General features: G+C 50.2%; 1 protein-coding gene across 1 annotated transcript in view; it reads left to right on the forward strand.

Annotated features, from left to right (window-relative positions):
• The window catches only part of LOC135817628 (dynein heavy chain domain-containing protein 1-like), a 96,262-nt gene that overhangs the window by 25,763 nt on the left and 58,299 nt on the right, over positions 1 to 12,200 (forward strand). The window contains exons 28-31 of the mRNA XM_065330851.1: positions 3,270 to 3,513; positions 3,942 to 4,039; positions 10,479 to 10,613; positions 11,855 to 12,091. Of these exons, the coding sequence (XP_065186923.1) occupies positions 3,270 to 3,513; positions 3,942 to 4,039; positions 10,479 to 10,613; positions 11,855 to 12,091 (714 nt within the window). The remainder of the gene's footprint in view (positions 1 to 3,269; positions 3,514 to 3,941; positions 4,040 to 10,478; positions 10,614 to 11,854; positions 12,092 to 12,200) is intronic.

Genomic DNA, 12,200 nt, shown 5'->3' on the forward strand with positions numbered 1-12,200 from the left:
TTTTAGTTGAAGCTGCATCACAAATAGGTAACCACCTTGATGATGGTGCTATCCGTTGAAGAAGCCGCAAAAAAACACTGTATTCTCAAACCAGTGAGCTGCAGAATGAAACCAAGTATCAAGCTGGCAAAGCTGTCAGCCACTCTAAACGAAATTTACACCAAACAAGTTGCTATTTGTCAACAGGCAGTCATAAAATTCGACTCCCTGACTCAGTCACTCTAGACTACGACTCATACGAGTCGTACAGAGTACTGACTGTAGTCACTGAGTAGTCTACGTCCTTGTACATGACAGCATGCATCATGTCATGTCAGTACATCGACATGGCATGCATCCAGCACATGGCCATGGGAAAGCCCCTACAAAATGGCCTTCAGAGAAAGCCACGCGGTTGGAGAGGTAGTTTACTCGAAAAAAACTGAGAAAGAAGTGCTTTTCATCTTCTTGCTGTTCAATGTCAAGCCAGAAACAATTGAGAAGCTGCTTGAAATGTGCAGAATGAGGCGATTTCCCAGATCTTTGAAGCTAGAAAGCGCACTGGACCTGCAATCTTTTGGAACTGGTCCTTCTTGAGGACAGAGATCAGACTAGCCAGGTGACAATGCTGTGGTTTGTTGGCTGACAATATTTGGAGGAAGCTTCAGAAATGACCATGAAGAAGGTCAATTCTTGCTATTTCCTCAAGATCACCAAGGTAACAGATACTTTTCAGTGGAGAAGAAAATCATGATTCTTAGGAGTTGAGATCGCATCGGTTGTTCAATGTTTTTCACTTTCGTTTTTTTCGTTGTGTAACTGTTTGTCTTGTTGGCGTGGTTCACTGGTTTGATGCCTTACATTTCGATCATGGCCATAGTTCAGAGCAATTTTCTTCCTTCCAAGATCACTCTCTGCAGTAAATGCGCAAATATTTTACGGAATTTCGGACTCTGTGGGATGTCATATAATTGCTGGTAATGATTCATGCCCCTTGTACTAGCACACACCTAGCAAGCGAATGTTTCAGGGCCGGATTGTAGGCTATAGAAGGGTAAGTATTAATGTGACCCTCTTGAGAGTTTTACTAAGGCCACAGCTTCCAATCATGACATGCAAAGCAGCGGTGCAGCATCGCAGGCATGCATCGTGGACGTGGTGACGGGGTCTGAAGTGCTCCACCGACCTAGGGTCTCGGCTTCACTGCACAGCAAACGGGGGGCTAATAATTATCGGGAGATGGGGGAGGGGAGAAGAAGAGAAGAAGGAGAGAGATGGAGAGAGAGAGAGAGAGAGAGAGAGAGAGATCTGGGAGAGCTGGGAGATAGAAGAGCACAGTGCTCTTCGTGATGGGGACTGCGAAGGATAGCAGGTTCTGGGACATGTGCATGAGAATCAGAATATTGGTGATGATGGCAGCAGGGTTATAAGGTAAGCAGCTGAACACTAATAAGAACAGGGAAAGCGTTGGCGAGCAGATTCAAAGTGTATCAGTAGCAGAGAGCCAGTCCTGAGCAAGAAGGTGACGGTACACCTTTTTCTTGAAGCTTTGCATGTGGGGCTGGGCAGGTGGGTGGTGGAACAGGTCTGGTGGCAGGGCATTCCACGTTGCAACGGTGCAAGCAGGGAATCCTTGGAGGCAGCTATTCCGGGTGTTGGCAGGCAGGCCAGTTGTCATCTGGTATGGATGGGAATCCTGCAGCTGGAAAGACTGACGGGTAGGTCTTGTCTCGGGGGCACGGTGAGTGGCTGGTTTGGGTAGCATCTGCTTCAGAGGGCTGGATGCATCTAGATAGCAGAGCTTGTAGGTATAGGCGAGTGCAGCTACCAGGCGACGGAGTGCCAGGCTAGGGAGCCAAGTACCTGCTCCGATGATGTGGAGGGCCCTTCGCTGGATCTGGTCCAGCTTCTTAAGATGGGACGATGGTGAGCCCATCCACACTAAGGGGCAATACTCGAGTGTGGATCGCACAAAGCCGTTGTAGACGCGTTGGCGGCTCTCGGCGTCCAGAATGGGAGACGCTCGCTTCAGGAAGCCAATCCGCTGGTTAGCACGGGAAGCTAGGGAGCGGAGGTGGAAGGAGTAGCTCAGGGTGTCGTCAAAGGTGACTCCCAGGAGTTTCAGCCGACTCTCTTCACTGACCGGTGTGCCGTCAAATGTTGCTCGAGGGAGCTCCCAGGGCTGGCGATGGTGGCCTATAGACATAGCCTGCGTCTTGGAGGGCTCAAAGTTGATCCTCCACTTATGTCCCCAATGGGAAAACGCATCAATGCCCTGCTGGAGGAGCTCGGAGCCACAATCAATGTCAGCTCTTGATGTGAGGCAGTGGAAGAGAGTGGTGTCGTCAGCGTAGGCTGCTAGCTCCATACCTGGTGGGAGGTGGTCCTCGCCATCATTGGTGTAGAGGATGAACAGGCCGCACGGTGGGACCAAGGATACTGCCCTGCGGCACGCCGGCTTTGGTCGGGTACGGACTGGAAAGTTCACCTCCAACTGCAACCCTCAAGTGACGATCAGTCAGGTAATCCCTCAGCCAAGCGAGAAGTGGCCCAGTTACACCATAGCATTGTGCCTTGTGCAAAACGCCTACATGAGAGACGCGGTCGAATGCGCCAGCCACATCAACTGCAATGACTCTAACCACACCACCTCTGGCTGCAACGCGACTCCATTGGGTGTTTGAGTAGCGTGAGTATGTCCTGGGTGCCGAGTTGGCTGCGGAAGCCATACTGACTTTTCGATAAGATGTTGTGTGCCTCCAGGAACTGTCGGATTGAGTGGTTGATAATGGCGTCCATGACTTTCGACAGAATAGAGAGGAGGGAGATCGGGTGGTAGTTCTTAACATCAGACTTGGATTTTTTCTTGTGCACCGGCACAACCATTCAGAGTCAGTCAAACTGACTTTTCCGCATCCGTAGGAACAAAACCACCCTCGAGAATCAAGGTGTACAGATGAACCCAATTACTTACTGTCCACTTCCCAATCAACTAGGCATGCCTCCTTTACGTTTGAGACAAGACAAGACCTGTTATGTTCTGTGCCTTCCCTGCTATCGTATTGCATATATCTGCAGCCACGTCACTGGAAATCACTCTACTCACATCTGTGTATTGCATGTATCTGCAGCCACGTCACTGGAAATCACTCTACTCACATCTGTGTATTGCATGTGTCTGCAGCCACGTCACTGGAAGTCACTCTACTCACATCTGTGTATTGCATGTGTCTGCAGCCACGTCACTGGAAATCACTCTACTCACATCTGTGTATTGCATGTGTCTGCAGCCACGTCACTGGAAATCACTCTACTCACATCTAAATAAGTCATACAATATGGCCCATCACTACACTCTCAATGATGTCGTGTCCCTTGGCTTGCTGCAACACCGCTCTGTACTAGCCAGTGTAGTGACAAGAGCTCAGAATGAGTATGATATTCAGCTGACTCTGGAGAAGTTGCAGCAGTACTGGCAGAACAAGGAGTTTCAGTTTGTCCCACACACGCTGAAGAGGCTACCGCTTGCTACTGGTAATGTGTGTATGTATGTATGTATGTATGTATGTATGTATGTATGTATGTGCACGTGCATATGTGTGCATGTTGGATTAAGCAGGGCTGTTACTTGCCATCTTCCAAGTGGTGTACCAGCAGTGTATGTGCTATTGACGTATTATGTAGGATTTTAGATTGTTGTGTTGCAGTATCCACCATTAGAGACGTCTCGGCTATGTCTTTATGTCTTTACTGACACTGGTATTTTCACCAGTGTAGTACCCTGTTATGTTCACCAGTGTAGTACATGAATTCAAGAATCGTATCCTATTGTGCAACATGCAAAACTTAACTTGCCCCCCCCCCCCCCCCCCCCGCTGCCGCTGCCCCCTGCCCCCCCCCCCCTCCATTCTCATCCCCTCTTACACACACATGTTTTCTTGCTTGTGCTGTGTTGCTGTTAGGTGAAGAAGAACAGTCAGCTGCTTCCTCCGATCCTGTTGGTGATAAATCAACTCTTACCATTGTGCCGGGTATTTCTGACTTGATTGAAACATTGGAGGTATGTTGCAGTGTGCCAAAAACTTGATCCATGCTCGCTTTATTTCTTAGTAAGCCCTCTCTGTGGGCAATGCATGTTCAGTAAAACCTGGTTTAACCTTTTGAGCACACGTGACGCTCTGACACGTCATGACCACTGCCACTGACACGCGTGACGTTCTAGAACATCACGAGTCAGTACGGAACTACATAGATTCCGCGTTTCTTCCGTGGCGTGGCGTCGAGCTGTACCGATGCACAGAGGACTCCTAGGATGTACGGGTACAGTAATAAAAAAATGCGAGTCGCTCCGTAAGTTTGAACTGGAGTTACATGCGCACATTTCAAAATACCAATTTCGCATAAAACTACCTTTCTGAAAACGGTCATAACTTTTGTAATCTTTGTTGTATTTCCAAAACAAAAACAGTTCTGTGCTCAGGATACACGAAAGAATCGTTTGAAATCAAGTTTGCTCACATAGAGTGAATTTAAATTTTTTCTGCGTGGCAGAGGTTTTCAATGGGCCCGGGCTCAAAAGGTTAAGCGACCACCCCACGTTGCAAGCAAAAGCGGTCGTTAAAGCCAAGTGGTCCAACACATTTGTGGCCTATCGGATCGTGTACAAACATGTGCATGACTGTACTTCCATGTACTCATGTTGACAGGTGTGGAGCATAGAATACTTTCGTGCAGGAAAAGCACACCTCACTCAAGTGCATGCAGCGCATCCTGCACTGTCACTTGTCACTTCTGTTGACTGCATTGTTAGAAAATTACCCCCACAACCGGTCTCAGGCATACCACGGCCAAAACACCACACAGGTCTGGACAAGTAATTATACTAACTGGAAGGTTATTGTTTGTGCTAATACATACGACAGTACAACAAGAGAGAGAATTACTTTGTTCACAAAACCATCGCCATCGGAACACACCAGAACTACCGTAAAAAGAGCTAAGAGCAGCGTGTATCAGAAAGGAACTGGAGCATGCATGCGTACCACAGCAAGCGCAAACAGCTGCACAGCATACATGCATGCGTACAAGAAAGCCGCAACCACAGGATGAATCACGCACATGAATCACATGACAGGCAACAAGAGGTAAGAAGTAATGTCAACTACACAAGACAGAGTCATACAAGAGAAAGTCATAGTTCGATTACACGTTCCCACCAGTTGGCATTACTGGCGGAACCTAGCCGGGGCATTTAGGCCATCACGGGGTCGAAGACGCATTACTTCCTCAGGCTCTACTGGCTGGTCTTCCGTTGTATCATCGGCATTCACACCATCTGTCGGGTCCGAGACATCAGGCTTGATAAGTGACACGTTGACCGTCTTCATTTGCAGCAAGCCTCCTGCATCTCTCTGAATTCTCACGGTGACAGGGGTCACAGTCTCAGTGACGACCCATCCATCCTCGTATGGCGGGAGCCTCTTCTGCTGGCGCTGTGGGCGTAGCATCATCACACGGTCTCCACGGCTGTACGGGTTCTCGGCCTCGGGGCTGCATGCGTCAGGCCGTGACAGCTCCTCTTCCACCAAGTCGCGTATCTGGCTAGCCCTGTTCGCAAGCTTGGTCACCCACGCACTTAGAGACTCAGCCGCAGCATCCTTCTCCACAATGAGATGACGTGGCAACCAGCCAAACATGGCTTCCATAGGGCTAATACCGGTGGCAGAGTGTGGCCGCGTACGGTAGTAAAACAGCGGCACTTCTAGGTCGTCCTTCCAATCAGATGACCGGTCAAGCACCTTCCGTATCATCGTCAAGAGCGTACGGTTCATCCGCTCTGCTGATCCCTGTGACTGCGGGTGGTAAGCTGCTCCAGTGCGCACCTTAGTTCCAAAGACGCGAAACAGCGAACTCACAACAGCATTCGCAAACTCCGTTCCGTTATCCATCCTTACGACTTCAGGCGCGCCAAACTGCAGGCAAACCTTGGTCACAGCTTCAGCGACTGACTTGGCATCATGACGAGGTAGCGGTATAGCATCTGCCCACTTCGTAAAAGCGTCGACAATGACTAGCACACAGTGATACCGCCCTGAGCGATCGATACCGAGCTCCAAGGTGTCAATGACTATCTCACTCCAAGGCTTTCCTGGGATGTCCGGGCGAACAGGCTCTCCAACAGGACCTCGCTTCGTGCTTGCTCGGACACAGGCCTGGCATCGGCGCACATAATCTTGGCAAGCTGTCGACATCGACGGGAAATAGCACTCAGCTCTCAGCATGTCATGCATAGTCTGCCAGTTGGCATGACCAGAGTTGGCGTGCACAGCACTGACAAGCTGACCTTGTAGCGACTCTGGTATCACTGGCACAGCAACGCCACCTTCCACAGGCAGCTTCACACTCCGGTACAACATGCCTTTGTCAACCAGTAGCTGTCCGCCGATCTTCTTGTAACACTCCACCGTCACAGGCTCCCCCTTCTCCACTTGGGCAATGGCTTGACGGACATCAGCGCACTGCTGTTGCGCAACACTGACTTGCTCCAAAGTCACAGGTCCAATCACCGTCAGGGCCATGGCAGCTACATCATCCTTCAGCAGGGTCTTAGCATAGTGCGTCCACTTCTGAGGAACGCGAGTTAGCCGGTCGGCCTTGTTGTCAGCTGTCGGAACCCAGATGACTTCCACTTCCAGACCCAATTGTGCCACGGTCTCTTCGATAACCTGCAGACGACGTTGGATAAGCACGCTATGCAACCCACTGGTCTTCACGCGCTTGGAGTCGGTCAGAAGCTGTTGGATCCAACTAGCAACGGTTTTGGAGTCGGTCATCAGCTGGATTCGCCGCGCTCCCCACTGGACTGCGAGGTTGAGTCCCTCAGCAGCTGCATCCAGTTCAGACAAGTTGATGTGGCGCTTGTCGTCCATCTTTCTCAGCCAACTGCAATCCTCGATGATACAGCCATTGAACTCCAAGGCCGCGCCATACGCGATATCAGAAGCATCGCACCAGACTTTGCATGGATCCTCTGCACTTCCGGGACCTTGCCACACACCGCCGACTGGGTCATCGCTGCTGAGGCGCTGGGCTAAATCAATGCAAAACTTCTTGAGCTGGTCAGGCAACGGATCGTCATACTTCAAGCCGAGAAGGCTAGTTAGACGCTTCAACCAGCTACAGTGCACTCGAAGCCAGCTCGCAACTGGGTAGTGGCCCACCAGTGCTCCACACCACTTGTACACTGCACGACGTGTCAACATGTCCGGCAACGCGGTTCGGGGCCCACCTCGCCTAGCCCACTTGACCTCACCGCTGTCATCCTTGCTCAACTGCAGGCCAAGAACGCGCGCGGTCGCCGGGTCTTCCGCCGGCTTTGTCGGGAGTCCATACTCTGCCAGCTGCTTGACGACGGCATCCGTCTGCTCCTTGGGTACATATAGATCGTCGATATAGTTGTCGACAGCCGGAAACTGGCGAGTTGAGTACCGAACAATCAAATCCATCAGCTTAGGTGCTACTGACAGACCAAAGCCCATTCTTGTTAGGACATACGTCTGACCTTTCCACTTCACCACCTGGTAGCGCCATAGGTCAGGGCACACACGGACTTGCAAATATGCCTTCCGTATATCAATCAGAGCATATGAATCGGGATCTCCTGCACCGCGCCACTGCCGCAGCTTCTCTTGGCACGCAGGTGCTTCAGCTCCAGGGTTGGATACCAGCTCTTTGTTCAAAGCAGTGTAGTCCAAACACGGTCTCACAGGCGTCGTCAACTTGTGCTCTTGTTTGACTGCTAGCAGGGGAAGTACTGCAGCCGGTTCTCCGTGGACCGCTGGATCATGAGGTATGAGCCACCCCTTCTCAACCCATCCGTCTACTTCATCACAGAAGGTATTCTCTTGCGATTCCGACAGACCGCTCCGCGAATACTGAGCCACACCGGAGCCAATGAAACCCTCAGGCTCATTATTGCTTGACCACTTCCACGATATCTCCCAGTGTCGCTCTTCAGCGTTCCAGCACACCGTGCCATCACTGGTGGTAAGCACGACATTGCCTGTGTCGGCGTCCTCTGTGACTTGCACATGCCGAGGGAGCTTAGTCGGTGTAGGTACAGCTCCGACAACGTCAGGTGCGCGTTTACCCGACTTCTCCTGGGCCGGGCCGATCACCACACCAGCTAGCCTTCCGTCATCATATTCCATATGCAGACCCCCACACATTGTCACGAAGTCTGAGCCGATCAGCACGTCAGCCGACACAACGTTCAGGTCAGGAAGCACAACAGCGGACATAGTTGACTCAGGAATTGACACAGGACCATCATCACGCTTGAACTGCAGTTCCACCACGCCACGTGTAGTCAGCTGCTCTCCGTCCAAGGCAACAATTCCTTTGCCCAGACTCTCAGTAACAGGGACACCCAAACTGTCAACAAGTGCTTCGCTAATGAGCGTGCGACAGGAGCCAGTATCGATGATGGCTTGCACGCGCCTCCACACATCCCTGTCAGGTACAGCCACGTCTACAAACACACGAGGCAAACCAGGTCGCGTGGTAGTTACTGTAGCTAGGAGACATGGATCGGCGATCTCCACAGCCGCTCCGGCCACGCCTTTGCCTCTCTTCTGGTCTCGGAGCCATTGCTTTTTGAGCTCACAGTCCTGTTGATAATGACCCGGTTGCTCACAGAAGAAACATGTAACATTTCGTGGCCCTGATGACTTCTGCTGGCCACCACCGCTGCCTCCACTGCTCTTCACAGCACTGCTGCCGCCACCACGTCCTTCCGGGCAATGTCTCCGTATATGCCCAGGTTCACCACACTTATGACAGACAATATGGGACTTCTTCCCACCGGAAGGGCCAGACACCACTGCACCAGCAATACCTGGCCTTGCTGACACAACCTTGCGCAGTGCTCTCAACTTCTCCACACAGTCGGACACACGTAAGTCTTTCCCAGCACTTGACAGGCGGATCTCCTTGGCAAAATCAAAAGGGAGACCAGCCAGCAGCTGCTCAATAACGACAGAATCGTCATCACCTGTCAGCTTGTGACCTGATGCAGCCAGCAGCCGCTGCAAATCAGACACGTACGCGTCAGGACTTTCATCAGAAAGGAACCGGCGGGACGTAAATTTTTCGTACGCATCACTTCCTGTCACGCCGAACGACTTTTGCAGCAAAGCGGACACCTTATCCTCGTCCTTCTTATCCGCAGCCTCCATTCTACTAAACACGAGCAGCGCATCTCCTTCCAAAAACAGAGGAAGTCTCTGCATGCGCTTATCAGCCGTGTCCCACCCGTTCACCTCCGACAGCACAGAGTACTTCAACCAAAAGTCATCAAAGCTGTCACCTGCCTTCCCACCGAAGGACTTCATCAAGCCGTCCAGCTTCAGGCCAGACATGGCTTCAGGTTCAGAAGCAACGCCAACTGCTTCACTGTCCGATACAGGCAAGGCCTCAACCTCTCCTTGTCTCGCTCTCTGTCTCGTACGACGACGACGACGAGGCATACACTAAAACTGACGTCTACGCACAAACAATTCCCGGGTTTCGGCACCACGCTGTTAGAAAATTACCCCCACAACCGGTCTCAGGCATACCACGGCCAAAACACCACACAGGTCTGGACAAGTAATTATACTAACTGGAAGGTTATTGTTTGTGCTAATACATACGACAGTACAACAAGAGAGAGAAGTTTGTTCACAAAACCATCGCCATCGGAACACACCAGAACTACCGTAAAAAGAGCTAAGAGCAGCGTGTATCAGAAAGGAACTGGAGCATGCATGCGTACCACAGCAAGCGCAAACAGCTGCACAGCATACATGCATGCGTACAAGAAAGCCGCAACCACAGGATGAATCACGCACATGAATCACATGACAGGCAACAAGAGGTAAGAAGTAATGTCAACTACACAAGACAGAGTCATACAAGAGAAAGTCATAGTTCGATTACAGCATGCACTTGCTTCAGAGCACACTTCAACCATGGCCGCCAAGATGGCACTTTGGCTGGTTTTGATCGCTGTGTGCAGGTCCAATAAGGCATTTGGTACACTAAAAGTTGGTCGCTGGTCGCGCAGGGCAGGTGGTTGTTGTATCCGGTGCAGTTTCTGTGTAGAGCTGTTCGTGCATGGAAAAAACGGTCATTAAAAGCAGCTGGTCGCTAAAACCAGAGGTTGCTTACACCAGGTTTTACTGTAGATGCAAAATTTGCAATGAGAGAAAATGCTGTCTTGGTACGTGCATATAAATGGACACTGAGGGGCTCTTGACTCAGTTCTAAATTCTTACCCCTGCAAGTGCATCTAGTCCATGTTTCCCACCGTGCCATGAACAGACACAAACCTGATGCTTACCAACCAGACTATCCTGTGGGAATGCATATAAAAAGTAGTTATTATGACAATGCGCATCTCTTTCCTACACTCAGTGGCATACTTGCGTGTACATGCGTATTGGACTTTTCTTATACAGGATCACACTGTTCTCCTGCACAGTATACTGCAGTCACAGTACATACTGGACTTGAAGCCACAGGCAGAGTGGTGGTTGTGCACCCTGAGACAGCTGAAAGAGCTTATTGAGCTATGGGCATCTGTGCAGAAAAATGTAAGTCCACGTGCATGTGTGTAAATGTGGGTATGTGAATGCACAGGTATGTGTGTGCTTGTGTGGTGTGTGCACTTCGTACGATGTTCCATACATTCCTTGTGTACTGATTTACAATATTCCTATTCCTTCCCTAAGCCAAACAAAGGCTTTTCACAACAAACATTCAATAGTTTGAAAGCACACACCATATTTCCACCAATTATAAGCCGAACGTTTTACAACAATATGCCCAAACGTCAAAGAAGGATGCGCAACTGACTGTGTGTCACGTATTGTGACTCAAGAAAACACACCAAAGCTTCACTGAAGCTCTGCACCCGAAATGGGTGTTCGGCTTTATCGTTGGATGTGACTTATAATCGGGGAGACACGGTACATCATTGACAAGACACTATGCACACGCTGAATTCGCCAACTAGTCTGCACATGTACATGGAGCTGGCATGCACCAGCACTTGAAGCTATTTGCATCCTTGATGCCGGACTATCCGGTTTATCCTCCTTTCCCCCTTTCTGTCCTCCTCCTACTCTCCATCTCTAACCATTCAAAACTATTCTAAGGTGTTTGTGTGTGTGTGTGTGTTTGTGTGTGTGTGCGCGTGTGCGCGTGTGCGCGTGCGTGCGTGCGTGTGTGTGTGCGTGTGTGTGTGTGTGTGTGTGTGTGTGTGTGTGTGTGTGTGTGTGTGCGTACATGCGTGTTTGTGTGCACGTGTGTGTGGGTATGTGTGTATGTGTGTGTATGTGTATGTGTGTGTCCCATATGGTGCAGTGGTATGTGCAGCGATTTCCAATCGATAGATTGCGGGTTCGATTCCCGACGATTATGGTCACACACATCTTTCTTCTCTTTCTCAGACTCTTCCTGACTTTTCTTTCATTCTCCTGGGTGGTTACCAACAGCCAGTGCATGCCGGAGTATGTGGTGTGATGTGTGTGCGGAAAAAAAAAAAAAAAAAAAAAATGAAAAAGACCAAAAAAGGGATTCACTGGCCAGAAAATGTCACTCCAAATAGCTGTATGGTGTAGACCAGGCTGAATAGTGACGGTCAATTCTTCAGCCTTGCAAGCTGTTGAATGGTGTAATCCCAGCACAAGTTGCTATGGCTTCTGCCGTAGCATTGCTATCATCGCCTCCGGCGATGGGCGTCAAAGGTCAAAGGTATGTGTGTGTGTGTGTGTATCTGTATGCATCTGTATGTGCATTCATACGTCCTTCTGTTGATCTCCACTATGCATAGTGGCAGTACATAGGTCAAATTCTCCATGACAGCCGCACAGCCGAGCATCTTGATTTACTGCGCTATGCTGAGCCAGCAGGGCAGCTACATGTTGAACTGCTGGACCTCTCCAGCAAGTTGAAGCAGGCCTCCAATGTGCTGTGTCTAGTTGGACAGGCTGGTAGTACTGACACTGTACTGGGCAAACTATCCGGGGAGCCTCTCAGACTATACTTACTGGATATCTTGCAAAGACAAGTAAGTATAGATACGGCAGTGTTGTATGACGTGTTTTGAGCCACACAAGTGTGCTACCACTGGAGGGCTCGGGGCCCTATATCATTATCTATTGTTTCACTTACACACA

This window comes from Sycon ciliatum, chromosome 5 (genome assembly GCF_964019385.1).
Source record: "Sycon ciliatum chromosome 5, ocSycCili1.1, whole genome shotgun sequence".
Lineage (NCBI taxonomy): Eukaryota > Metazoa > Porifera > Calcarea > Leucosolenida > Sycettidae > Sycon > Sycon ciliatum.